Source organism: Sphaerodactylus townsendi, linkage group LG05, assembly GCF_021028975.2.
Source record: "Sphaerodactylus townsendi isolate TG3544 linkage group LG05, MPM_Stown_v2.3, whole genome shotgun sequence".
Taxonomy (NCBI): Eukaryota; Metazoa; Chordata; class Lepidosauria; order Squamata; family Sphaerodactylidae; genus Sphaerodactylus; species Sphaerodactylus townsendi.
Window position 1 is genome coordinate 71,021,892 of NC_059429.1, and position 27,768 is coordinate 71,049,659.

Here is a 27,768-nt window from a genome sequence, read left to right on the forward strand (position 1 = left end):
GCTACATAGATAATATTACACCTGTTTTGTAATTTTTGTGCTGGTTGCCTATTGGTTTCTGATACAAGATGCTGATGGTTGCCTTAAAGTCCTTCACAACCTATGGCCCATGCACTTGAAGGGCTTTTTTTCCTGGTGTGATCTGGTGCAGCAGGTTTGTTTAGCACATCAATTTTTAAAATTAATCTTTCAACCCTCAAGTATATATTCTGCAGCTGCCCATTAGTGGGCTTTTTTCTGGTTGCTCGTGTAATGAAATAGCCTTTTGAAGCAAGTTTGAAGGTCTATATCTCTCTTACAGTTTCAGATGGCTTGAGGTGCCAAAGGGAGGGTCCAAATCTGCTCTTGGGAGAGGTGCGCTGCCACACTGTCAGATTCACTTTCCCCAGGGAACTTACCCAGGGCAATCCCACTGACATGTGGGCACCACCACTCGCCCCACTGTGCATGGTGCTGGATGCCACACCAGCATCCAGGGGCCCTTCCACCACTAGCGTAGCAGGGGTGGGCCGGGGGCATGGACTTAAGTTTGGACTTAAGTCACCCTTTTGGATTGTGTAAATCCATTGCAGCTCATTGAGACTTCTCAGCAGTGGGAAGACTTTTACACTTTGCGAGCCTTGTCATGCAACTAGGAAGTCTCTGTAGGACTAGCGGGTCAGTACTGCATGCAGCCTGCCATTTTGATGGGGCTGCCTGACTCTTTTAAAATCCCATTTTACAAGACAGTTGCTCTCCAAACAGTGCCCTGTCGATTAATTATAACAAATCCAAAGTGCTGATCTTTTCGAATTCAAAAAAACTCAGCACGTGGAAAATAAACGGTACATTGATTGAACAGGTCCATTCATACAGATATTTAGGAATCACCTTCCATCATTCCTTAACCTGGACCTCTCATATCCACCAGACTCTCAATACAAGTAAAATCAAAGTGTTGGCAATATCCAGATTTTTTCACACCAGAGGCGGTCAATTTTTTCCTGCCGCAATGGAAGTTTTTCAGTTAAAACTACTGCCACAATTACTTTACGGAGCTCCAATCTGGGGAGCAAAAACCGCTGAGAAATTAGAGAGTGTTCAATCTTTGTTTCTTCGTTGTTTATTGGGTCTTCCAAACTCAGTCACGTATCAAGTTCTTTGTTTAGAAACCGGAGCCAAGACAATTTTTTCCCGGGTTTGGCTCTCTTTGTTTAAATACTGGCTTCGCCTTCATTATAGAGCCCTCCCGGGCAGTCTCACATATTTTCTGTTAGCGACCACTTCCACTCCACCTGGCACACCAAAATTATCAAGCAAATAAACAACATAGGTGTATCTTTTGACCAACTCCTACTGATGGACGAAAGACAGGCTTTCGGAGTTTTGAAACAACGTACTCTTGACATTGAAGGGCAGCTTCTCACAGCTGGAGCCTGCAGAACTTGTTCTCCCACATTTTATGGCATTTCACCACCATTGCCGGGTTTTATGGCTAAATATATGAGTAATTTAATCAATCCACATCTCCGCAGATATTTTATGCTTGCTCGGCTAAATGTGTTACCGACTGCCCAAACAAGAGGCAGATATCATGGCATCCCACAGGAGAACAGGACTTGTTCCTGTGCAGCGGGCCTACCCGAAACAACTGAACACGTGCTCCTTCATTGCAAAGATTTGGCAGTCTATCGGTTGCTTTTTCTCGAGGCCATCTTGAAGAAATTTTCAGTGAGATCAGACAAGGAAATAGTTTCACACCTGCTTAGTGACCATCATCCCCACACTACTGAATCAGTTGCCAGGTTTTTAACAAAGGCACTTGGATCAAGAGTGAAACCTTTGTGTAAATTTTAGTCAATTGGTTTTAACATAATCTGTATTTTACCACTCTTTATATGCCATTAAAGGTTTTGTATTTGTATTTGTTGTTGACTTCTCAGCAGTGGGAAGACTTTTACACTTTGCGAGCCTTGTCATGCAACTAGGAAGTCTCTGTAGGACTAGCGGGTCAGTACTGCATGCAGCCTGCCATTTTGATGGGGCTGCCTGACTCTTTTAAAATCCCATTTTACAAGACAGTTGCTCTCCAAGTTTCTTTAAAGGCAGTGATCTCTTTTTGTCAGGTGTTTAATTTTGTTGTTTTTGGAATTATGCTAATTTTATTGGGGTTCCAGTTATCTGGTAGAAGGATGAGTTTATGAATGTTTTAAATAGACCAAAAATTAATTTTTATTTACCTTGAAACAGGACTATACTTCTTTGAATTTATGTCTAGAATGTATGCTTCATTTCCTATATTTTTTTCCCAAAAAATAATTTAATTGATTATCTTTCTTCTTTAGGGTACTTTCGGAATCAGGAAGTTTTCTTATAGTTCTTTATTCTATGATACATAGAGATCCAGAGTTTTATGAATGCCTTCCTTGTGGACTTACTGAATTTGGTTTCCAACTACTTACAAGCAAGGAAACATTACATCTATTCAAAGTAAGTGATTGATTGTTTTTCCCCTAGTTTATATTAGAGAGATTACTGGAATGTGGTTGTCGGGTTGATTAAAATGTCATTCTTTCAGAAGAAGACATCAATATAATTGAAACTTGCAGATCTAAGATCATGGCCAATCATTGGGACCCAAATATGAGGGGGCATTACTTTAAACAATCACATGGAGATTAAAACCTGATTGAATTAAAACAGCACATTAACTACTAAGTCAGAGCTTTTTTTGACTACTGTGATCTCAACAAACTAAAACTAAACAGTGAGAAGTCAAAAATAATCGTATTTTCCAAAAACTGGCGTCCTCTTTCCTGGAAAATCAGCAATATTGAGATCAAGCAGGTACAATCTTTTAAATATTTAGGGATCACTTTTCAATACAATTTAAAATGGTCCCTTCATAGATCCTGCTTAATCTCATCAACCAGACGTACCATGTCTGGCATAATCCAATTTTACTACGGAAAAGGAAACCAATCAGTAAAAGCCGTATTAAAAATTTTCCAAGCAAAGTTGTTGCCTAAAATCCTCTACGGCATCCCAATTTGGATAAGCGATTTCCAACGTGATGTTGAACAAATCCAAGCATATTTTCTGAGAAGGATTTTGGGAGTCCCGAATAGTGTTACCTATCCAACTTTATGTCTCGAAGTTGGCCTCTCATATGTGGAAACAGAAGCTTGGATTGCCACCATAAAGTATTGGCTCAAAATACATTTTAGATCACTTTCAGGTGATATAAACTCAAACCTTTTTAAAGACAATTTTCAATTCTATTGGTTCAAAGTCATTGAGAACAAAATCAGAACCATAGGATTTGATTTGGACAATGTCGGGACTGATAGTGAACTGCATATTTTCAATCAGGATCCGTGAAAGACTGAGGGATCTGGAACATCATTGTTTCTATCCAACAAAGGCGGCTGTATGCTCTCCCCGCTCCCTCGGAATACAACCAAGTTACAGAGCAAGAGCTAAATATCTCTCATCTCTGTTATCCATCAACCAACGTCGTGCATTCATGCTAGCACGCCTCAATATTTTCCCATCAGCAGAAACCTCAGGGAGATACCTCCAGATCCCTAAACATCAGAGACTATGCCGTTGCGGATGTGGATCTATAGAAACCATAACCCATATTCTTCTGGAATGCTGTCTTCACAGTAACCTGCGCGTGATTTTAATTCACCCTCTGCTGCTTCCAAGACTTGAGCACTCCAAGTTCCAGGCCACTCGCTTTCTGCTAAGTGACTGTAATCCATCGATCACCTTGGCAGTGGCTAAATTCTTGGAAAGCATTTTAAATACCCATATTTAAATGTTTTAAAAGTTTTCTCCTTTAAATGTTTTAAAAGTTTTCTCTTTTCTCTTTTAAATGGAAATAATTTGTATGCCATTAAAGGTTAAAATGAAATGAAATGAACTACTAAGTCACAGTGCTACTTGACAACTGAATGTGTTCGCAAGGCACATCCCTCATTCTCTAAGGAAGACGTTGAGGTTTATTTGTTTATTCCAGGTTCAAAGTGAAACATAGTTAATATATTCACTTCTATTTAAAATAATCTGATCATTCCAGATCTGATTAAGCAAAACATTAAATAAACAACATAGAACACTGGCAAACCCTATAGAAACTCATCCTGTATAAGCATACATATTATTCCTATTCTGCCTAAATTGACTTTTAGAAAAAGGTTGCATTTCAAAGTTTCGTTCAGCACTTTGCTAAAAAGGGGGAAAGCAGATTTCAGGGAATTCCAGATCTGAGCGATTCAGAGATTCTAGGTACAGCTTGTATCTATATAAACGTGAAATACCACTGACTGACTCACTGACTCATCAAAAGAACTAAAAAACCACAGAACCTACAAAGTTGAAATTTGGCCCACTGGCTCATTATGTGGTTTAGGTGCTCACTATGAAAGGATTTTTCAAAATATTCAGTTTTACTCGAGTTATTACACATTTACTGTTTTCACTGCTCATCTCTGCCCATCTGCATGAACATTCTAAGGGCAAACCCACCACTCAGTCCACAGACATGCTGCATGAACATTCTAAGGGTGACAGTTCAACACCACCAGCTTCATGTCCTTCACCAACTGCACTCTACCACCACCCTCCACAACACATGTGAACCTATTTGAAAACAAACCCATCAGTCCACAGACAGACTGTGAGGAAATATGCTGCATGTCACCCCAAAGTTAAAAGACAGGCTGCAAAAAAGTACTCCTCCACCTGCCCTCACATTAACAACACTGCTACAGCCAAATACTATTAAAATACATTACAAACCACACTATCACCTTGGACTACTAAACATTTGTCGGGTTTTGCATATGGACATCAGATTGCTTACTGTGGAGACAAGTTTATTGCTCTCGGCCTCTGATCGTCCTGTGCTGTGTCGTGCTCTGAAGTCTCCAGGAATGTGCTGCAGTGGCAGTACAGTCCAGCTCCCTGCCCTTCAACCCTACCCTGAACCTCTTCACAGCCTTCTCACTCATCAGCATCCAATGGCAGAACACTTCCGAAAATAAAACGGCTGCTTCCAAATGACGTCTTTTGGAGCCCACCAGGTGAAAGAGAGCAATTTCCTGCCAACATACAAAGTGCACAGACAGGTGTACTGAATGCTGAATGTCACCCTGAAATTCATAGAGAGGCTGTGATGAAGTATGCTGAATGTCATCCCGAGGCTAACAGACAGGCTGTGAAAAAGTATTCCTTGACCAACCCTCACGTTAACCAGACCACTACAGCCAATTACAATCAAAACAGATTACAAACATACTACAAACTACGTAGCGAAGCACAGGCATCCTGCTAGTACTTTATATACTCGCATATAAGTCTACTTTTTCAGCACATTTTTTGTGCTGAAAAAAGCCCCCCTTGACTTATACACGAGTGAACGGCTGAGCTTGCAGACCTGCAAAAAAAAACCCCTTGCTTTGGGGCAGCGGCTGCCATTACCACGCAAGAATCTTCACTGTGTAATGATAAGCTATCCGTGTTGAAGGAGAACCTGTAGGGACTTGTTAAAAGGGGGATCTTGTTGAGCATCTTCCCTATGAAACTCTGAAGAGATACTGTCTGTGAGAGTTATATATTCCACTTCAGAACTTTTGAAGTTATTGTTGATACCATACTGTTTTTCTTTGAAATACATATTCAAAAACATTTTTTTGGTATCTATTTTTATTTTTGAAATTTACCAGTAGCTGCTGCATTTCCCACCCTTGTCTTATACTCGAGTCAACAAGTTTTCCCAGTTTTCTGTGATAAAATTAGGTGCCTCGACTTATACTCAGGTCGACTTATAGGCCAGTATATACAGTAATAACTACTACATAGGCCTATATATGACTTTATTAAACTTTCTGATGCTTGCAAATTCTGTTTCACTTGTTGGAGTTATTCTGAGTATAAAGCTATTAATTCATAATTTTTTCTTCAAGGCTGAAAAGTATAAATTAAAACAGTGAAAAAAACTTTGCAGGTGTACACAAGAACCTAAAGGCCTGTGTCAGAACCTTACAAACAGTGATTTAGAGTTAAAATCCATAACAATATTTTTAAATCGTCTTGCTTTTAGTCCTGTACTTCAGCACAAGCTTTAGGAATTTTGCATTGGGACTTTTTCCAAAGGTAACAATTCTAATTTAATAACAAATGCTACTTCATGAGAAAGTTACCGGTAGCTTGTTTGACACCCTAGTCATAGATCTCAGGGTAAATAGAGTTTGTGTGTGTGGTTTAAATGGCTTGATTTGTTGTTATGCCTTCTGTGCTAAACATTTTCATTAGCTGAATGCTTACTGTTGCTGGGAAAAATAAATCAGGAAGCTTTGAAGAGCTACTTATCCAGTTTATGGAAATATTTTAGAAATATTTCATGGGATTGGGAACTATTCAGGCAGGGCATAACTTTCTACTTCATGCAGGGTTGTTTATGTGGTGAATCCCTGTTGGCAGGCATCTGTTGAGCTTCTAACGCCCGAGTACTTCTGCATTATACTTGATACTACTGCTGGCAGTTTGCAGCATGTAATAGACTCTTAAGCCTTCAGGTGCTGAGCAGTTACTTGTTTGCAATAACTTCATAGCCCCCCTAAGGAGGCGGCATCTTCAGTTTAGCATTTAGAGGTAGGAATGAAGGTTAGGTAAGAATCAAGGTTAGGTTTACATGATAATTATTGCCCTTCAGTGAAAGCATGAATTTCATTTCAGAATGTTGACCCTTCTGATAAGAATCCTATTCAATTTAATTTGACTTCTGAAAATAAAAATGCAGAAATTGAATTCTTTAGCAAAATCTCCAAGGAGGATTCCATTAGGTGGTAAGTATTTTTCATGTGTTTATGCATGCAGCATACCCCTTGTGTCTATTATTATGTTGTATCTTCCAGGAAATCTTTTATCTTCTGCAATAGGTACACGCCTTCAACAGGAAATGCTAGTATTTACAATACTGGGTGAAAGTATATGTACCCACTTCGAGCTATTTCTAGTGCATGATATTTTTGCAATAGAATCCTGAGCACAGTCACAACCTACATTGCTGAGGATGATACTACTATCGTGTTAAATATAGGTGTAAAATAGGAAGTAAGCAAATAAAGAGAACTTTTTTAGGTTCTTCAGAATTTCAAGGTGGGAACTTCCAGGTGATGTCATTAAATGTATGGTATAATAACATGTATATGTACTCGTTTCCAAAGAAACAAACAATAAAATCATGTTTACCATATTGGTTGACAAATCTATACCCTAGATAGCATAAGGGAACAAGTTTTCCTTCTGATATGTACAATGAAAGGCCATAATTAAAACATACTTTCTCAAAGTCGTATCAGCTGATAAGGTGGAAGGTTTCAAGTGCAGCTAGATGAAACTTATTTAGAAATAATACATCTTACCAGGAACAATCAGCTGTTTTTTGATTAAATTCAAAAATGTTTAGGACAATACAATATTGTTTATTAAATTGAATATTTGATGTAGTTTCTATGATTTGTATCCTATTGAACTTTCCCCCTGAAATTTTGTTTCTCAAGGCCTCTTATGAACAACTTAAGGGAAAGAGTATAGGTGAGGATTTGGGAAACTGCTCCTCCAATGGCAGAAATCATTGTTAGTTGCAGTATGATTCTAGTGTATAACTTTTGCATAATTTAATGTGTCATATTAATGCCTATACCTCCAGCTCTGTTTTCAGATTTCTGCAATCCAAACCTTATTTCTTTATTTTGGGGTACCCCATCCTGTTAACTGTATTTGATCTACACTATGTAATCTGCCTCAGTGAGAAAAGTGGGTTATAAACAACTTAAATAAACAAAAAAATCTCATTTGTAGTCAAAAGCAGATGGTGGTACAAACCAATATGCCTACCTCTGAATGTGGTGGGACATATCAAAATAGATATGGCAAATTTGATAAAGGTTTCATGTTAAATGCATTGGTGAAATTATAGATTTTACGTGTAATAAAATTGTACTCTTAGCCCCAATCAGGGATCCTCACCAAGCAAACTGTCTGTTTGTGATCATGACTCTGGCGTAGAAGATGATGCATCTCCTAGGCCACTCCCCCGTCCTCACCCAAAGTTTCAACAGGTAACTACTGTGCTTCTTATTTCGTTTTTTCAGAGAAAATGCATTCTGCGCTTCTATATTTTTGTCGGGTAGAAATATTAAATGCCAATATTCTTCATTGGTACCAGGCTGGTGTTATTTCACACTGTACCACTAGGCTGTACCACAGTCATATTAACCCTTTATCACCACAACCATATTTTTCAGTTCAGTTTTTTAAAAAAACAAATCTTTTAGAAGGTTGCAACATCCACCATGCAGACACAAGCAGAACTAAACCAGTTCCCAATTATTAATTTTGACATAAGAGGATTATTAATTTTAAACATAAAAGGAGGTAGCAGAAATAGCAGGTGAGCTTTTTAACAGATGCCTATTTTCAAGTGTTTTTTTTATTTTTGCTCAGCAACACTATGCTGAGATTAATTCTGATTTTTCCCATTTCTCATAAACCTAAGCTAAATATAAAATACATTACTTCTAATTGTAATTAATACCTATGTTATCATGTTTTTATTCATAAGGGCCATTGCACAATAGGGCAAATTTAGTGCAGTATTTCCTGGATTAGATTTTTCCATGCCATTGTCCTTATTCTAAGGCAAAGCTCTGTATTCCAGTTCTGAACTGTTGCACTAGTGTGTGATTCTACAGCAGTTTTCTGTAGTGGTTAAGTTGTCAGATTAGGGCCTTAAAGACTTGGGTGCACCTTCACACTTCACCGTCTATCTTACTGGAGGACCTTGGTCAAGTACTCTCAGTCTTACCTACATCCCAAAATGGTTGTTAAGATATAGTGGTGAAAATAATTGTGTACTACACTAATTTTCTTGGAGGATGAGTGGGATAAAAATAGATACACCATCAAAATTTAACAAAGCGCTTTGATTGTAATATGTCTTTATTTCTAGATTACAGAGATCCAGCCTTCAGTCCCTGAACTATCTGTTGTATTTGATGGCAACTTCATAGAATCTGTACCAGTATCCAAACATGTCTTGACTGTGGATAAAACAAATCTACATGTATATCAGCCACCTAAGAAAGTATGTCCTGTAGGTCAACCATCCTGCCAAATGCAAAGCTCTGATCGCAAGAAGCAAAGCTGTGCCAGAGAGTCTTCTCCAAGGCAATTATCTAGCCAGTTAAATCAAAGAATGCCAGTTCTTATACCTTGCAGCAGAGTACAGATACCATTTCAACAGCAGCCCAGCAGTGGTGCAGCTGGATATCAAGCAAGAAAGAGCTTTGGGTCTTCCTCACCCTCCTCTTCACCTTCAACACCTTGTAGTGGATCCTCTCCAAATACATCTGCACATCAACTTGGAACACCTGCTGAAAAACTGTTTGCAAAAAATGATGCCGTGCAAAGGAAAGAGGAACTTTCTTTAAGTGGACCTTTGGTACCTAATTCAATTCAGTCCCCTATACCTTCTCAGCCTCCTTGGCACAATTGTGCTTGGTCACCTCCAAACCTAAGGCCAGTAGAGTTTCGGATACCAGTTCAAGGTCCAACTTGCTGTTCTTCCTGCGCCTGCAGCTGTCAGTTACATGGTCATATGCAATACAATCCATCTAATATATTGCAAGGGATATGTAACATGGGCCCCAGTCAGACATCTGAAATCCAGACAAATGTTGCTCAGGAGAGGACACAATTGATATTTCATCAGAATGTAGAATCTATAAATGGGGGATGCAATCCAACATGTCCCTCAAGTAGTCCTATAAACCTTGGCAACTATGAAATAATCGGAAACTGCTCTCCCCTTGCTGGGGATGTGTCCTCTACAGCAACCATTTCCCCTCCTGCAGACCATGCAGTGTGTTCTACTTGTATGCACACTCCTTCACCCAGAATAGGATTAGATAACGGAATTATGGGATTATCTCCCGATGTTTACAGAATTCTTACAGAACAAGATCGGCAGCTCAAGCTTCTGCAAGCTCAGGTTTGTTTGGTACTTGATCTCTGTCTTACCCATAATGTTAGAGTTTATTGAGTGTGGTTGACTGGACTATAACCTTTTATTGAATGTATGATGCTTTTAAACTAGAACTTCATGATTCTGTGTACTTTCGCCAATGTTCACTTTCTATTAAGACAAGTAGGAAGGGGAGGAATATATAGTGATTAATGCTATCTTTCCAAATACATTCGCATGGTAAATAGCTATTCCTTCTGAATTGCTAATGCTGGCATGTTTATTGGTCAATTTAATGAGCCATTAACTTGCTTGGAATGGACATCAGCACTGAGTGAAAGCCTGCTAGATTTTAATTAATTAGCCTTACGACTGTAATAGCAGTATCTGTGTACTGTTCTATGTACTACAATTCCCTGTATTAAATTCTTTCTTAAAGAGAGCTTAAAAGAAGATTTTTTCTCATTTCAAGGAAAGAATAGTCATGCATACGAAAGGCAATTTGTTGACAGTTTATATTTATTGCGTTAATTGCTTCTTCCACTTTTATTATCTCTGCAATATAATTAACACTGATCTTGCATGGTTACAGATTCAGCGGCTTTTAGAAGCACAGACTCTTCAGCACTGTTCAACTAAGACTACAGCCAGCAATAGCATACAGTCTGAGAAGCAACTAGAATTTGTTACCATGGAAACTCGATCTTCCCTAGGGTTACAAGTGAAAAAAAGTGTCAGTATTGCAGTGAGCACAGGTAATGGTTTATTGTACACCTTCTGTAATTGACAGACATTGATAGTGTAGAAACACCAGACAGTGGAGCCAGGCATTTTGATTTAACTGTTTTTGTAGTCTGCTGTGCTATTTCCTATTTGAGCTGTGGCCCAGCAGAAAGCTTTGCTGTCAATCATAGCTCCTGTGCCTGGTCTAGTTCAGTGGCAACATCCTCAGACCCTTTGACAGTTTCTGTCTCAAGGTAAATTTTCTTGTTTCAAATTCTGCTGAAAAGGACAGAATTTCAATTATTTGAATGCTGCAAGTCTGCAGAAAAATTAGCATGTTGAGTTGGTTTTGTTAATTGGTGAGCAAAACATATTTTCAAAAACAAAATGTCTTCTTAAAACTGCAGTATCTCACCTATGCAACACATCTTACCTTGCCAATGAGAAACTTATAACAGGATCATAGCATGCAAAAATTGCATTTGAACGTAAAGCATTTGTTCCAGTGTCTTGAATTAAGATTCAGAGTTGATATTGTAAGGTGACCTATGCACAGTGCATTGCCCAATCATGCTGTTCAACTGCCCAAAATAATGCTAGTATTGTCAGTTCCACTTGTTTAAAACTAACAATAATCTGGTGGCTAAGTACCTAGTATAAATCAAATTAAAGTTGCTTCTGTTTGATTTCTTTGTTTAGGTGCTAGTTTGTTCTTGAATACCCCCTTAGAAGGAAGCGAAAGGCCTACAAAACAGGAGGATGGTGAAATTTCTAATGAAGACATTCATATTTCTATGAACACAGAGAAAGATAGGAGTCAAGCAAGTATTGCTTCATCATTAGAAGCTGTTGACATACCCAGCTTTGTAGACAGTATTCATGTTGCTGAAGAAGGATCTGGTGAATCCACTGGGGGCCTCTGGTAAATTTTTAGATTGGAGCATACTCTTGATGTTCTTAATTTTGATTATCTCTTGTTCTATCATGTGAAAACTGAATTGTGCAGTATTTAGGGTGGCATTATAACTCCATCTTTTTTTGTCTCTTCCTTCCCACCTCCCCCATACTTTCAACAATATATTTGTAAAGAGGGTAACTGCTGAGTAGATTGGTCCAAAGTGGGTTTGGGGAACGATCAGTGAACAGCCACTTCTGGGAGGTGCATAGATATACTACAATAGTGGGGAAACAAGAGAGGAGAAACAAGCGTGCTTCCCAACAACACTGAACCCAGGACAAATATCTTAGAAGTGGCCTAGGTCTTTAGAGTTTACGGAGGGAATAATAAAATTCCCTCACCTGTACCATATGTGCTAACCAACTCTGCATGCCATTGTAGTCTTTCCAGTGGGGTGAAACAGCACAAGCATCAATCAGTAGCCACTATCATTGCCCTTATGTGTAATTTGCTTGCTCATCCTATGGGACTGAAAATTGTAAGAATAAGCATACATTATTACATCAGCCTGATGTTGCAATCAAGGGCAGTTTTGAGATCTCAGATTATATAGAAAGCAAGATTCATGGACATGTGATAACTGCAATTTTAAATAAGTGGTCTTTGGATAATACTTGAGTCCCAGTTGCCCAAGTGACTTTAGGAAAGCTTAGCTTACATATTTTTGCTGAGAATGATGAAAAATCACCTTTCCAGCAGCAATTGATAACCTGTATTGACTAACTGGCACAGTACATGATTTAAATCTTATCTCTTTCAACATACGCAATTGATTGCCTTGAGCACCAGAATTTCGTAGCCTACATTTTTTAGGGGTCATTCTGTGACTTGTCTGACACTTCACCATTTATTACCCAATTCTCTAGCTTTACATTGTGTGTGTGTTTCAGATATACTTTAAGCTTTATTTCTGAGAGGCTGGGCATAGTTTAGTGCAGAATAATTGCACAGTTGTTGTCCACTTGATTGCATAGTTCCAGACTTCTTCCCTCAAGAAAGCGTTTGGGGGATGATACTTTCTTCCACAGCAATATATTATTGCTCTTTTTCCCAACTAGTTGTGTGAAATCATGAGCATCTATTACACAGTGCCAGTTGCACTGTTGTTCTCCTGATGCCCTTGCCATTATTTATGTTTGAACAACAGCCCTTAATCTACAGAGAGAGAGAGAGCTGCTGGGAGCTGAAACTTAATCATTCAGGAAATACACTGTTTAGAAATGTATTCTTTGACCCAAAGGCCAGAACACTCAGGTGTGATGTGAAGCCCCATTTGTTGAACTGCCAACACCTAGAGAGTTACCCTTTTCAGCTACTTTTTGGAAGGACCTGCTATTAGTGTGCATGCATAGAGAGGAATGGCACCATCTGTTTGCTTATTTTATGACTTATGCTTAGAGGAACAGCAGAACAGCAAGGTGGTAAAGGTGGTGGAAAATAGTAAGGGTTATATCCTACAAACACCCAACAGAACCCAGATTTGTGGCTCTAGGTCTGCCAATACCAGCCTGCCGCTTTAACAGTGGCATATATATGTGTGTCAAGTGTCATCAAGTCGCTTCTGACTCATGGTGACCCTATGAATCAACGTCCTCCAAAATGTCCTACCGTTAACAGCCTTGCTCAGGTCTTACAAACTGAGGGCTATGGCTTCCTTTATAAGATCAAGTTAATTCATGCCATAGTGTTCCCTATTACTATAGATGGGTCTAAAAGCTGGACAGTGAAGGAATCTGACAGGAAGAAAGTTGATTCCTTTGAAATGTGGTGATGAAGGAGAGTGTTATGGATGCCGTGGACAAATAAGTGGGTTCTAGATCAAATCAAGTCTGAACGTCTCTAGAAGCTAAAATAACTAAACTGAGGCTGTCATACTTGTGTCGCATTGCGAGAAGAGCTGAGTCACTGGAAAAGTCAACAATGCTAAGAAAAGTGGAAGACAGCAGGAAATGTGAGATGGACTGACGTTAAAGGAAGTCACAACCCTCAGTTTGCAAAATCTGAGTTAGGCTGTTAATGATAGGATGTTTTTGAGGACATTGATTCAAAAGTGACTTGGCGGCACTTAACACACATACGTGCAATGCATACACAGTGCAGAGGCTGTTGTCCTGTTTGATTTTAAGAATTCTTCATGTCAGTTAAAATTATTAAAGCTGTATTTTTAACAGTTGCTTTACAGCACATTCCTAGACAATTAATTGTTTAGCAAAAATGAACTCAGAAAAGTAATGATATATGTTGAATAACTAAAAAACAAACACACAACTTAAAATTGTAGCATTCTTTTTCTATCTGTGAAGGGAAGGGCATCTTCAGATTATGGGTTACTCCCGCCCATTCCTCAAGGAGGCAGGATTAAATTTACACTAATTGGTCCTCTGTTGGCCCTTAGAGCTCAGTTTAGTTCCTGCCTTGGGAGGGAGAGTAGCTCATAGAGAGACTCTGGCTTCTCGTCAGTGTTTTTGATCTTTTCAAACCCTTTCTCCTCTTTTCCTAGCCTTTTCTGTTCTCTGTCTGTCTAGGACTACTCATCCCTGCTGTCTTCCTTTCTCTCCTTCCTCAACCTGCCCAGGAACAACACAGATCAGCAAAGACCTTTGGCCCCATCTAGGGGATCCTTCCAGTGAGGATCTTGATTCAACAGGCCCAACCAGTTCCTGTTCTTCCGGCCCAAGAAGATAGATTGGACCATGAAAAAAAGCAGTGATGCCATACCAGGTCAGATTGGGAGCAGCTTCTGGGGTATACGCTTTTTTTTAATGATCCCCAAGCGAAATGGGGACTGGCGTACCATTTTGGACGTTAAGTTTGAACAGACATGTGGTCCAAAAGAGATTATGGATGAAGTTGTTGAGGTTCCTCACAGAAGCCCTGACAATCAGTGCTTTCATGACCATTACAGATCTACAGAGTCCTACCTCCACATTCTAATCCTCTGTGTCCATTGAAGATACCTCAGATTCTGCTATCATGGCCAACATTTGCTGTTTTGTGCCCCCCCCCTTTGGGCTGGCCTCTGCTCCCAGGGTCTTCTCTAAGATGCTTTTCCACCTGATGGCCCTGGCTCACTAGCAGGGCTTCTAACGTTCACCTAATGTAGCGCTTCCTGCATCTGTTCCAGCTGGACATTGCCAACAGAAAATACAAGTCACTAACCCTGAACACAGAAGTCAGAGCCTAGACTGGTGGACCAATCCTGGCCACCTACTGATGAGTCTCCCCTACGTAAAAAGGGATATTCTCTAAAACAGGATCTTCCAACCTGTTGGACTGGAGAGCAGGGCTGTTCCAAGTCATCGCAACTGCATTGGGAAACCATCAGCATCCTGGCTTTGGTAGAAAACCATCTTCTGTCTGTCTCAGCAGAGCACATTCAGGGATCCTGCAACGTCTTCGCGGACTGACTGAGCCAGAAGTCCGTAGACAAGAATGAGTGGTCCTTGCATCCCACGTTTTTTCTGCAAGCCATGAAGAGGTTCAGTCAGCCCTGGTGGAACTGTCAACCCAAAAACCATGGAGGTTACCTCTGTATCCAGACCTCCGACTGACTCGTGTGGCAACCAGACCCTGACTGGTTCCATCTGACCACCTGGTTATTGAGAGGGGCATGTTAACAATTCTCAGTTACGACCCTGTAGTGATAAAGCACATAATTGCCTGCAGGAAACTTCTACACAACACATATACAACACCTCCTGGAAGGCCGTCTTCCAATGGTACCATTGTAAGAAGGCTGACAACCGGAATCCAGACCTTGGTGTCTTTTTCAGGATAGAATCAGGCAGAGCCTTAAAGTGTCCACCCTACATCGCCAGGTTACGGCCATTTTCATTTTTGAACCCATCATAGTTGGAATATTTACCTCTAAGCGCCTGCCCATCCTTGCTTTTCGCGAAGGGGTCAGTAGCACCTCCCAGCAGTCCATAGATTCCTTGCTTGGAGGCTTAATGTGGTCCTGTCTGCTTTCACTAAGTACTGTTCAAGCCACTAAGGCGGGTAACACTCAAGTGGCTGAGGATGAAGGTGTTATTTCTTATTGCCATAGCATTGGCCATAAGAGTTTCTGAACTGGGGGCACTTTCATAAAGATAAGGTGATCCAGATGCCAGACCCAACCTTCATCCCCAAAGTTAACTTACATTTTCATTGAAAACAAGAAATGCAGCTCCAAATCCTGAGCATCCTGATCCACCTTAGATGTTAGAGTTCTGCATATCTACTTGAAATGTACGGAACTATCAGGAAGACAGACTTACTTTTCATCTTTTTAATGGCACTGAATAAGGGCAAGAAGATGTTCTGGGTGGCCATCAATTATACCATTGAACAGTGCATCATTTGCACATACCTGGCCAGCAAGCTCATGCATCTGGAGGGCATCACCACTCATTCCACCTGGAATGCAGCCAGGAACTACCAAGCCTCAGTGGAAGCAATCTGCAAATCAGCCACATGGGCATTCTCTCCACATTTGTAAGGCACTATATATTAAACTCCTGGGTATCATCAATTCTGCCTTTGGTTGCAGAGTTCTGCAACAGGTGGTATAAAAACGATAGATCCTCCAGAAGTACTACAGAGGTACTGCTTGTGGATGTCCCATACTCTGAAGATGCCCTCGTCCTCAGAGAGAGAACAGAACTTTGGATACTCACCATGAAGGTTCCTTCTTCTCTGAGGTAAGGAGGGCATCTTGGCCCACCCAGAGCAACTAAGTCTAAGAGAGGAAGACAGTGAGCTATACCGGATTCAGATCAACTACTGGACAGTCAACAACTATCCCCCCTCCCCCACAAAAAAGAGAAAAACAAAGAAGGGAACATACTTTGCTGTCTTTCAGCACAGTCCTCCTGTCCTTTCTTGGGGGTAGCTCTCCATCTGACTGTTCATTTTTTCTTGCAGTTACTTTGTTGTTTCTGCCTTCTATTCATTGTCAAGTTTTGTTGTTGTTGTTGTTTAATCAGCTATTCTTGCTTTGAAAGTTTTTAAATTGAGTTCTAAGGGCTAACAGAGGGCCAATAAGTGGAAATTTAGTCCTACCTCCCTGAGGAATGGGCAGGAATAACCCATACTCTGAAGATGTCCTTACCTCAGAGAAGAAGGAACCTTCACGGTGAGTATCCAAAGTTCTGTTTTGCCACAAAGATGATAAAAATGTAATTGATGCAAATAAATAGATAAAGCGTCAGTCCTGTGGTTACTTATTCCCTGTTCTTTTCCCAGTTCTAGCAGTGTAGCAGTTGCCAAAGGAATGACCCCAAGTTCTGTACTTAGTGAAAATGTTGGCGTGTGCTTACAAATAAGGCCATTGGAGGGAAATGATGACCATTTGGTAACCATTAATGAACAAAATGTTGAACATGCCATCTCATCCCAACCATGTGCACTTCCAGATGATCAGAAGTTTCACCAGGACATTTTGGTAAGCTTTCATAGCATAATCTTATTTCACACTTCTTACAGCATCTTTCTGGAAAATTAATTTTTCTGTCAAAAGATAATGCCTTTTTCATTCAATAAACTGTGTCCCATTGTCCAGTAGATTAAGTCTTATGTTTTCTTTAAAGGTCCTGCTTGTGTTTATAATTCCATAATTTTTCACATCTTACATGATTCATCCTTTCTAGTACTGTATGCCATAGCAGTAATCTAGGATTTCATTGATCTCTAAATTTTTAAATGATCAGATTATTTCAAAATTCAGAATAATTTTTTTAAATAATTAATTTTGTCAATTTGTGCAAAAAGAATTGTGCTAATGAGCACAGGTTCATTTCAAACTTGTTGAGGCATAAGTGGTACTTTGACTTTCCTCAGTCTGATTTGTAGAGTAGATAACCCAGTAGCTCGTTTTAAGCAGATGCCGCAGAGTTACTGTGATGCTGATAGAGGCTTGCATTACAGTAACTACAGTGGCATTGTGTCTTAGGCATTTGATTCTGATTCTTCTGCTACAGTTAGATACTTGCACAAACTTGTGCTTCTAAGAAGGCAAAGGCATATTTCAGATACAGCACTTGATTACAAAAATTGCTTTCTGACATCCTAGAGTCCTTTGGGGATTGAGCAGTATACCAAATTCAAATAATAATAATACTAATAATAATAATAATTAATAATAATTAATAATAATTAATAATAATTAATAATAATTAATAATAATAATAGACTTACCAAATAATAATAGACTTACCAAAGTTGTAACATGAAGTACATTCAAATATGTTTTCTGGTTTTGTTTTGTTTTTGGTAATTTCTTAGGGTCAAGTAAAACACTTCTGGAAGGAATCTTCTGAAGAAATTAGTTTTTGTGTTACAAAGAAAGATCAGATTTGCAATGGAAGTACTGCATCCTCAAGAACAAGCAAGACAAAGAGTAGAAGTACAGCACCAAACCCAGACCTGAATGATAAAGATAGTGTACTCAATTCCACACTGAAGCAATTAAAGAACCTTGGAGTTAATTTTGACTTTCCTGACAAGATGATGAAAAATGTACACAAAGTAGAGAATGCCAGGTAACTGAAAGAAGAGTGATAAAATTACTATGCTGCCTCTCCAGATAAACTCCTAAAAGTGACTTGCAAAGTAAAACATAATGAAATAATATAATTTAAAATTATGAATAGTGTGGGCTTTGGTAGTTGGACTAAAAGAACAAAATGTAAAGGATGATAGGTTGCTTTATTTGTGTTGAAAAGACCAAGCTGCGTTTGTTAGCCTCATTCAGAACTGTTTATGGGTCTGGTTCTCTGCACTCCACTGCTTAAGAATGTCATAATACTAGAGAAAATTTCTGAAAAGAACAATTAGAAGAGATTATTGAATTGGCATATATTCCTTGTGGAGAAAGGCTTAAATTAAGATAAATAAGAGAGAACAGAAGACAGACTAAATTATGTGTAGTATTTTGCAGAACTTTTCAGCTAACTAGTACATTTGTAAACAAGATCTGTATATGTTTCCAGTTCAGTAATGTATCCTTAAACCCAGGGCTAGCAACTTGCTTGAACCTTAGATGACAACAGTTTACTTATTTAAGATATTTGTATGTCTGCCTTTCTTCTGGAAAAAAATGCAAGTCAACACAAGGGATATTTTTTGGATTTGGGTTTATTAGACCTGAAATTTTTTTAAAAAGGCAAAAAAGCCAAATACTCGTATTGATAAATAGCTTTTTTAATATCTGAAAATATTCAACTCCATTAAAGTCTATTTGGAATTTTGGAGGGGCTCTATGGTAACTGTTTTTCAAGGTAGAGACATCAAATTTGCAGCATAGCAGCTGTAGGTGACTCTCCTAAGAAGAACCCTTACATTGGTAAATTTTGGGTCAGGGAAGCCAATTTTATGGGCCCACAAAGGAGATGTCCCCATCTACCCAATGGAGTTTTCAACTGCAACTATACTGGAGATGGAATGTTAAAACTTTTCAAAACATAAGTGCGCTAAAATATGTCCTGTCTACTGCAAGTTCTTGCCATTCCCAACAAAGTAACCCTGGAACCTGTTGCCTTGTCTGTAGTTGCTATAGGATGCTCTTTCTGCTGTTCAAAATGCGGGAAAGGGAAAGTCATTGTGGCAGCGCTTTTGGTTCTGCCACAATGACTTTCCTTTTGCCTTTTCTGGGTTTTGCACAGCAGAAAGAGCATCCTGTAGCAGTATTTTTAAATTTATTTATTGTAATAAATTAAACCTTGCACATCCTTGGCCACAGCCAGGCTCGGGGTGGCTTACAATTAAAAGCACTACACAGGACATAGCCTTAATATAAAATTAGAATATCAAAATCTAAAATCAAAAATAAATTTCAATGGTGATGAAAATAACAGTCCATTCAATCTATAACTCCAATCTCAGATTCCTCAATTGTTGTAGTCACCATAAAGATGAAGGTGGGAAACAAGATCAATTTCCAAATAAATATAAACAGAAGATGGAAGGTGCACAACTTGAATATAAAACAGCATGTGTTCTTTGGTGTTAAAGACTTGATGGTCAGTGGTGTAATTGGTGGTAGTGGTCGGGAGGCCAGTATTATGGTACAAGACAATGCGTGACCTCAACCAAAAGCCCAGCGGAACATCTCTGCTTACAGTACATCATACTCTATATTTCTTCTGGTGATCCTATACCAGGAAAGACTAGGAGATAGTGCATGAAGATCAGAGTAGCCAGGAGCAGCTTGTACTGAGTGGTGCATTCAGTTTTTTTTGTCCTAATGATTTGTTAGGTAGAATAATTGCATTTGTGATTGAGTATACAAAAAGCTAAATAACGTTTTGTTCTCTTCTAGTACATTGGCCTGCATTAACCCGGAAGCAGTCATCCCTGGCCTAAACTACATCTCTTTTGCTAATGTTGGTATGAGTGGCTTAACTCCCAGTGGAGTAGATCTGAGTATGGAGGCAAACGCCATTGCCCTCAAGTACTTGAATGAAAGTCAACTGTCCCAGCTTTCTTTGAGTCGTTCAAGCCAAAGAAATCCCATGGATTTATCAGTGCAGAATCCTCTACATAATAATGCAGACAAGAGTTTAGTTGGCTTTAACTTAATATCACCAAGTAACATGTCTTTTGCAACCAAGAAGTATATGAAAAGGTATGGACTCCTACAAAGTACCGACAGTAGTGATGATGAAGAGGAGCAGCAAGCTGACTGCCTTAGAAGAGGAGAGAGCTTAGAACCTGTTCTGCAGTTAGATATCAGTCCTGTCTTGGAAAACTTTTCCCACTGGAAGCATCCATCTGAAAGAGCTAGTGAAAGACAACTTTCTAATCCAGGGCAGTGTGAAACTGAGTTGCCTAACAGTCATTTATCAAATTCAGAGGGCCTTGTATTAAAAAATGTTGCAAATGCAGTCTTTCCACTCAGAATCCTGCAGCAATCCAATGAAAATTCAGTTCCATTTTTGAAGGAATTAAAGCCAAAAACCAAACTTCTGCCTGGCAAAGCAGAGTTTACACAACATCCTGACAAAGAGAATTTAGATGTCCCAGTTGTACCTGAAACTCTGCAAACTCCTATTCTTGGTCATTTAAGTCAAGGTGATAACATGCATTCAGTGGGTACATTTCTTGATGTCCAGCAACTCAGACAGCTACCAAAGTTATTCTGACCTTTGTGGTTTTACAAGACAACCAGTCCTTAGTACAACTTTACATTTTCTTAGCGTTCAGTGAAATCAAGAGAAGACAGTGACTGTTCTTCAAAAAGCTGTTTGGCAGTAAGATAAATATGGAAAGAGTCCAGTTTCAGCCCAGCCAATCCAGTTGCTTAGTACGATGGCTTGGTTATCACATTGAATATAGCTTTATTGTACTGTCGTGTCACATTTCATGTGTCCATACACTCTAAGTGGCCAATCAATTTAATGTAGGCATAAAATGTGAAACCAGTCTGTGCTTTTTAATTAATGTCTACTTTTGCATTAATGAAAGCAAGAGAGATTAAATGTCCATGCTTGCCCTGTCTGAGGTAAAACTCACTTTTTAAACCTGTTTATTTACCATTTGCATATAACCAAGCATTAGAATAATCACTTCTGTTTACATCTCTGCTCCTTATATACATTTCAGATAAAATTCCTTGTTACAAATCCGATCATGAAGCACAGTTGAGGAATTCTGTCTTTTGTGTTTCTGATTATGACAAAAGGAAAACATTCCATAAACTGCTGGAGTATATCGTTTTTGTGGGTTTTAAACTCTTTAACACTTCATGTGTATAAATTAATAAACTATGCTAGGCTGTTTTTGTAACAAATCTGTAAAATACAAGGTTTTTCTTAAAGCTAAGTTTTTGTTTTATCTGTCCAAACTGATCTGTTCTTAGATCACAGTGCTACTAAATATTGATACTTATACCCTGTACTTCAGCTCTTAGTTGCTCAAAAAGAGTTACCATAAAGCAACTTTAAATGCCTGAAAGGAAAGGGAAATGCCTTCCTTAAAGCATTTTGTTTGACTTTGAGATATCAGGCCAGTTTGAATCTTTTTACCATTTATAAATGAAAATAAAATGATGAGAGGAGTATTATATAAGCTGATTTGGGGACCCTTTGGAAATAAGGGCAGGGGATAAACTAAGTTAAATAAAATTTGAGTGCACGTAATGGACTGCGGCTAACATAACAAAAATCTGAAATTCACTGTGGGTTGTGACATGTCAGTGTATAAATTCTTGATTAGAAGTAGCAACTTTACAGGAGTGCAGGTGGTGTGTTGAAAAGATAAGGCTTTATCCAATTTGGTAAGATCCTGTATCTTTCTATTTGCATACCTTTTTGACCTGTGTAAAGCTACTTTTCTGCTGTGAAGTGCATTCTTCTAGGTATATTTGGACTTAATGAAAGACATTGATGTTCCTTGATCAGAAGTACCTACTACTGAGAGTGGGGGTGTTCAGCAAAGCCAAACTGGGGTGGGGGGCAAAAATACCTTATCTGTATTTTTTGGGTGGGGTTGTTCCCTCCCCCCCCCCCCAATGGCAGCAATTTAAGGGAGCCAAAAAGTGGATCGCAGATTTATTTGGGCCACTTTGGCCCTGCTGTCCTTTAAAAAATCAGGAATCCTCTCTCTACCCTACCTCTCTGTGGCTGGCTGGGTGTCATATTGAGCTCTGTAGTACCTTCGAAGTCCACATAGGCTCAGAGTTGCAAGTGGTTCAGAACTGAACACTGGGTTCAGCTTTGCCAAGCCCAGCATTCAGCTCTGCCCCACCTGCAGCCTCAGAGATCCATGGTGAACTTTAGAGGCAACTTGAATTTGGAGGTTTGGGTTTAATAGAAAAAAACTGACTATCCAGAAAAGCTGACCCTTCCCCATATTCACATAGGCATGCAGATATGTTTTAATTTCCACATCTGTTAAACCTGATCGTTAAAAATACTGGGGAAATGGTGCATGGCCCTACCTACCACCAGAGAGGCATGTGCTCAGTGGCAAAGGTGACTTTCACAGCTAAGAAGAGTGGATTGGAAGGAGGAAGGTATGAAATACACTCCCTAATATTTTAATGAATAATTGAAATAGACTATTAACCTTAATTTTTACCATGGCAAAAAAGTAAGATCTGTTCCAAAGGGGGTTTCCATTGCCTGCCTCTGTGTAGTAACCCTGAATTCCCTTTGAGGTTTTCCATTCAAATACTACCCAGGGCTGGCCCAGCTAAGCTTCCAAGATCTGATGAGATTGGACTGGCCTGGACTATCCAAGAAAGGTCATATACATGCAGCCAATGGGGATTCTGTAAAATGTTAACTATATTTCAAGTAAGTCTGTGTATATTTAAGCATGTTAATATTGAATTATGGGCTAAAGGTGAAATAATCTTAATGAAACAGGATAGTGATTTGCACCAACAATGTTACTGAAAATCTGCTTTGAAGAAATACCAAAGAAGTGGCAAAATCCAAATTGTACAAAAAAAGAATCGAGGCCTCTGCTCTGAAAGTGGGCTGTTGTATGAAAATGGCACTTTCATACAGAAATTTGTCCTCAAACACTATAACCCTTTGGGGTCATAGAAGTTACCAATTATGAGATTCATCAATAAAGATGGAGAATTAGTACTGAGTCATGCACTATTGGTATCGCAGGTTGCATGTGTAATTTAGACACCAGTGTGACATAGACACTGGAAATTCCTTCCAAAAGTTGATAATGGCATTGTGTGTGTTTGCTGTATGTTTACTGTAAACGTTCAAAGGCTTCTGCAAGCAAGCCATTGTTATGACAGTGTGGAGCAAAGTAGCTTTGTTTCAGGGTTCCTGTAAAGACAGTAGGAGCAGAGTCTGGAGGCCACAGCTGCTACCCACCCAGTTCCCGTATGGGTGGGATTGCTCTTTTAGAGGGGGGTTAAAGTGTTGGACTCACTAGGATCTGGGAAAGTCAGATTCAAATTCCACAATACCTTGAAATTGTTGTGTGACCTCCCTGAATCTTATACCTTTAGCGCATGGTGGTTGTGATGATAAAATGGAAGGAGGAAGGACCTTATCTGCTGCTCTGAGCTCTACTGAGGAGGGTGGGATAAAGATTTTACTAGAGAGTTTCTGCCTGTCAGCAGTGCTGCTGGTCCCATGATTCACAGAAAACCAAAACAGTGTGTGTGGGTTGGGGGAGTGCCTTTTCTCAGGGCTTCTGTAGCTGCCTGGAATTGCAGTATGATCCCTCCCTAACCAACACCCACAGCTTAATTCTGTCTTTCCCATTTCCTGGCTCTGGCTAGAGGAAGTTGTCCTCCTGTTTCCTGGCTGTAACTTGGATGTGGAGCCTGGTGAGCAGTCGTGACTGCTGCTTCCAGTTTCCTGCCAGTGTCGTGAGACTCTCTTTTCCCCTCTGGGGAAAGATCAAGGCTGACCCATCCCTGGCACCCCTCTCCCCTGCTCTTCCTCATATTTTGATACCTGGGGGAGACGGGTGGGCTTGGAAACATTAAGCAACCCCGCACCGATGTCTAACTCCTTATAAAGAAATCCTGAACTCTGCCTTTACTAAAGAAAGGGTTTGGGCCCGATCTAGGCAAAGCTTCGGAACTGCTCCGGAGTTACATCCCATCCACCCAAACCTGTACTTCGACTTGGAAACAATTCCCATTCATTTCAATTTACTGCTACAGCAATTCTGTATAGATGCAATTGGGATCTTAATCGTATACTCGCGTTGCTTTCATTTGTTTCACAGTAAGAGCTTTTCATGCGCGCGCAACAAAGCATTACAATTCAGAGAGATTCCCCCCCCCCCACACACACACACACTACTTAGGGGCTGAGGTTGTAAATTTAAAAGAAGCAATATCGGGACCTTTCCAAGTTCTTCTGGACGTCCTGCGTCGGGGGCCGTTGCTTGAGCTTAGAACAAAGCGGATCGTGGCTGGGGAGAGTGAACCCCAAAGTTGTGGGAGTGGGCGCTGTATGGGATATCGCGCAAAAGGGACTGGGGGTTCCTGACTCCCGTGCTGTAGTTAACATAGAAAGAGGGCATCAGGCCTACACAGCTGGTGTCAGTGGCCAAATCCCCACTTATCCGAAATAGTAATAGTCACAAGAGGGCAGTTCTCTAAGTACCTCCACGTAGAACAGTTCATTACATAGTCCGGCGACCTCTACAGAACGGGCATTTGTTGCAGGGGGTAGATGCTGCCCAGGTATGTCCAAATCAGGAGTCAAAAGTAAGCAGTCCTGAGGAAATCCGCTTGGAAGTCAGGTGTTCCTAGGATTGCACCCCCTAAAAGCGTCGGGGGCTGCAAATGTCATCAATACCGTTGATTAAGACTAACTGCAAACTGCCGCGCTTGTCCTAAAAAGCCTTGTCTGCCTTTCTTCAGCGAACGACTCGAATGCAGGACTGTTGTTTTAGCTAGAAAGCGTTCTGGAGCAGGACGCTGCAGGCACGGAAATAAACAGAAGGCGGCGGCGGGCGGGGGGTAGAAAGATTTTCAGTGATTGATGGTTTTAAATCTGATGAGCTGCACTACACCGATGTGTTTGCTTTGCATTTTGTCGCAGCCTTCCTTGAGAATCTGTGTGTTTACAGGCAGATTTATACATCTTAGAAGTCGTCGGAAACGGTGAGCTGTCAAGCCGCAACAGGTCTGCCGAGGGGAACAGACTGGAGTCATTTGTCTGTATTTGCGAGACCTGCAGGCTCAGTGCGGCGGTCCCTTACTGACTGTGTAGGCAGCAGCACCCTTCAATGCCGCCCAGTTGTTCCCTGATTTAGTTAAGCCAATACCGCAAGCAGCCCGCTAAGGACGAGTGCAAGAACAGAAGATGCGGAAGGGAGGCTGGAAATTAACTGTACCGAACAATAAGAGAGAAGACGGATGATCAAGAGACAAAGGGAAAGCATATCTTGATCCGCTGCGGGACTGATAACAGGGACGGTGATCTTATCTTCCACAGCGTTTATGACAGTTTCATGAGATCTGTCCTTCTTCCGTTCAGTTTTTACAGAAGTACCCCCCACCCCACCCCCAGCATCCGCACGGCTGATGCAAATCTAGTTCAATTCGTGCGAAAATGCCAGTCTTGGAAGAGACGGGTAGATCATTCGTGGAGAAAGTTTGGGTGTATAGCTCTCCTTTCACTACAAAGGGGCTAAAATTTAAACCGGCTATTTTAGCTCTGCAATCCTAAAACGCATTTCCAAAATAAATTCTATTAATGGGCAGTTGGCCCGCTGTGAAGAACACCCAGGAAGAGGGCGCCCCCCGCCCGCCCGCCCGCCCGCCCGCCACCCCACCCCGCTCCCTCTAGAGAGGCCAGTGGTTCTCTCTCGGCGGTGGGGAGCAGGGTCGGAGGCCCTCGACGTGATCCATGCAGACTCTTCCACGGGATGTGCTGGAGACTCTGCAGTATGTGAATCGTTCAGTTGGAGATGGCACGTTGCGGATCAAGTGCTACAGCTCCAACTGAACGATTCACATACTGCAGCACATCCCGTGGAAGAGTCTGCATGGGTCACGTCGAGGGCCTCCGACCCTGCTTCCCACCGCCGAGAGAGAACCACTGGCCTCTCTAGAGGGAGCGGGGTGGGGTGGCGGGCGGGCGGGCGGGGGGCGCCCTCTTCCTGGGTGTTCTTCACAGCGGGCCAACTGCCCATTAACAGAATTTATTTTGGAAATGCGTTTTAGGATTGCAGAGCTAAAATAGTCGGTTTGAAGCATCCCTATAATAATAACGTCCACCTCGATTTTTATGTGACACTATTTCAATACAAATATGCCGTCCGGATTATTAGGACTCGTCGCCTGTTCTTTTTCACACGTTCGCATCAAACTCCACCCACATGTTAATTCAGAGCACAGTAATGGGACTTTAGGCCAGGAGTCCGAGGGAAAGCGCAAAAATACAAGCAGATTCAACACAAAGGCGGTTTAAAACCACCTTTCCTTAGAGTGGGATGGGCTACGATCCATTCGATACGCTTAAGGAAACAGAAGAAAACTGGCTCGAGGAAGAAGTCCATTGGCAGCGCTGGATTTATGCGCACGACAACCAAGCTACAATTCAGGGCTTCACATCATGAGGGGTCTCTAAATACACATTTTTTTAAAAAAGAAAAATATGTGATGGAACTACTAAAGCCTCAGCGTGTCTTAATCCGGCCCCACGCCCCGTTCGTGGAAAAAAGGCTCTAAGATGATGGGCACATCCTCCATCTTGACGCGATAGAGCTCAGGTGGAAGGGGCTACCTGAGCAAACGACCCGCCTTTGTCTGCTCCTGCCCCTCTTCCATTTATGAGCATCCCCTTGATTTCAGGAGAATATTAATCGGAAATCAATCTTAGGTCGGGGAGCCAAATTTCCCATTCCTCCAGCGGGCCTAGATCTGACCTGCCTCAAACTAGGGGAAAGGTAGCGAGGTATCTCGCAGGACGTGCTCTGGAGCATATTGGCGAGGTTTTGGACGGGAACCTCCAGCTCCTTTCTGACTAGCCCCCTCTTGGATTTGCCGGATCCAGCTCGGCTTGTAAATCTTGTGCTCAACCTTCGTGTCTCCAGTGAAGAACGGTGTTTTTTTCGGGGGGGGGGGGGAGTAATAAATAATCAATATCAACGTTTGTGGTTTACTGCACTGACTGACCCAGGCAGGCCTCTCCTTTCCCCCGGTTGCTCTCCAGCGGCGGACTTTCCTTTCCTTTTGCAATTATTGTGGCTCATTAAATTTAATTAAAGAGCCGAGTTGGTCTTCCATATTTAATTGTGAGTGTGTGTGAGTGGGGGTGGGTGGGACACACACAGGAGAGGATAAAAACCTCCAAGAGAGCTAAAAGAAGCGCTCGTTATTTAAATGTGGGCCGTCCTGGCGAATATTTCATTCCTCCCTTCGCTCTCCCCAGTCAGCCTTCTCTTGAAAGCACACACACAAACACACAAAGCCAGGAGGCCCGCATCCCAAATCCCCCCTCCCCGCATATCCCAGCCATAATTTTCCGCTTTCCCTCGATAAAATTGGCCAATAATAATGAATCATTTTATAAATAATGGGTTTAGGGGCTTATCAGGGCAGGCGGGCCATCGCTGGCGCCTTATCTCTCTTGGCCACATTGCTCCAGTCTTC

At 40.9% G+C, this 27,768-nt stretch overlaps 1 protein-coding gene across 1 annotated transcript in view; it reads left to right on the forward strand.

Moving 5' to 3' along the window:
- The window catches only part of STIL (STIL centriolar assembly protein), a 30,982-nt gene extending 9,485 nt beyond the window's left edge, over nt 1-21,497 (forward strand). Inside the window, exons 8-16 of the mRNA XM_048498134.1 lie at nt 2,325-2,469; nt 6,724-6,833; nt 8,000-8,111; nt 9,002-10,042; nt 10,608-10,770; nt 11,438-11,660; nt 16,923-17,121; nt 17,961-18,217; nt 19,996-21,497. Of these exons, the coding sequence (XP_048354091.1) occupies nt 2,325-2,469; nt 6,724-6,833; nt 8,000-8,111; nt 9,002-10,042; nt 10,608-10,770; nt 11,438-11,660; nt 16,923-17,121; nt 17,961-18,217; nt 19,996-20,818 (3,073 nt within the window). The 3' untranslated portion in view covers nt 20,819-21,497. The remainder of the gene's footprint in view (nt 1-2,324; nt 2,470-6,723; nt 6,834-7,999; nt 8,112-9,001; nt 10,043-10,607; nt 10,771-11,437; nt 11,661-16,922; nt 17,122-17,960; nt 18,218-19,995) is intronic.
- Nucleotides 21,498-27,768: the final 6,271 nt, after the last annotated feature.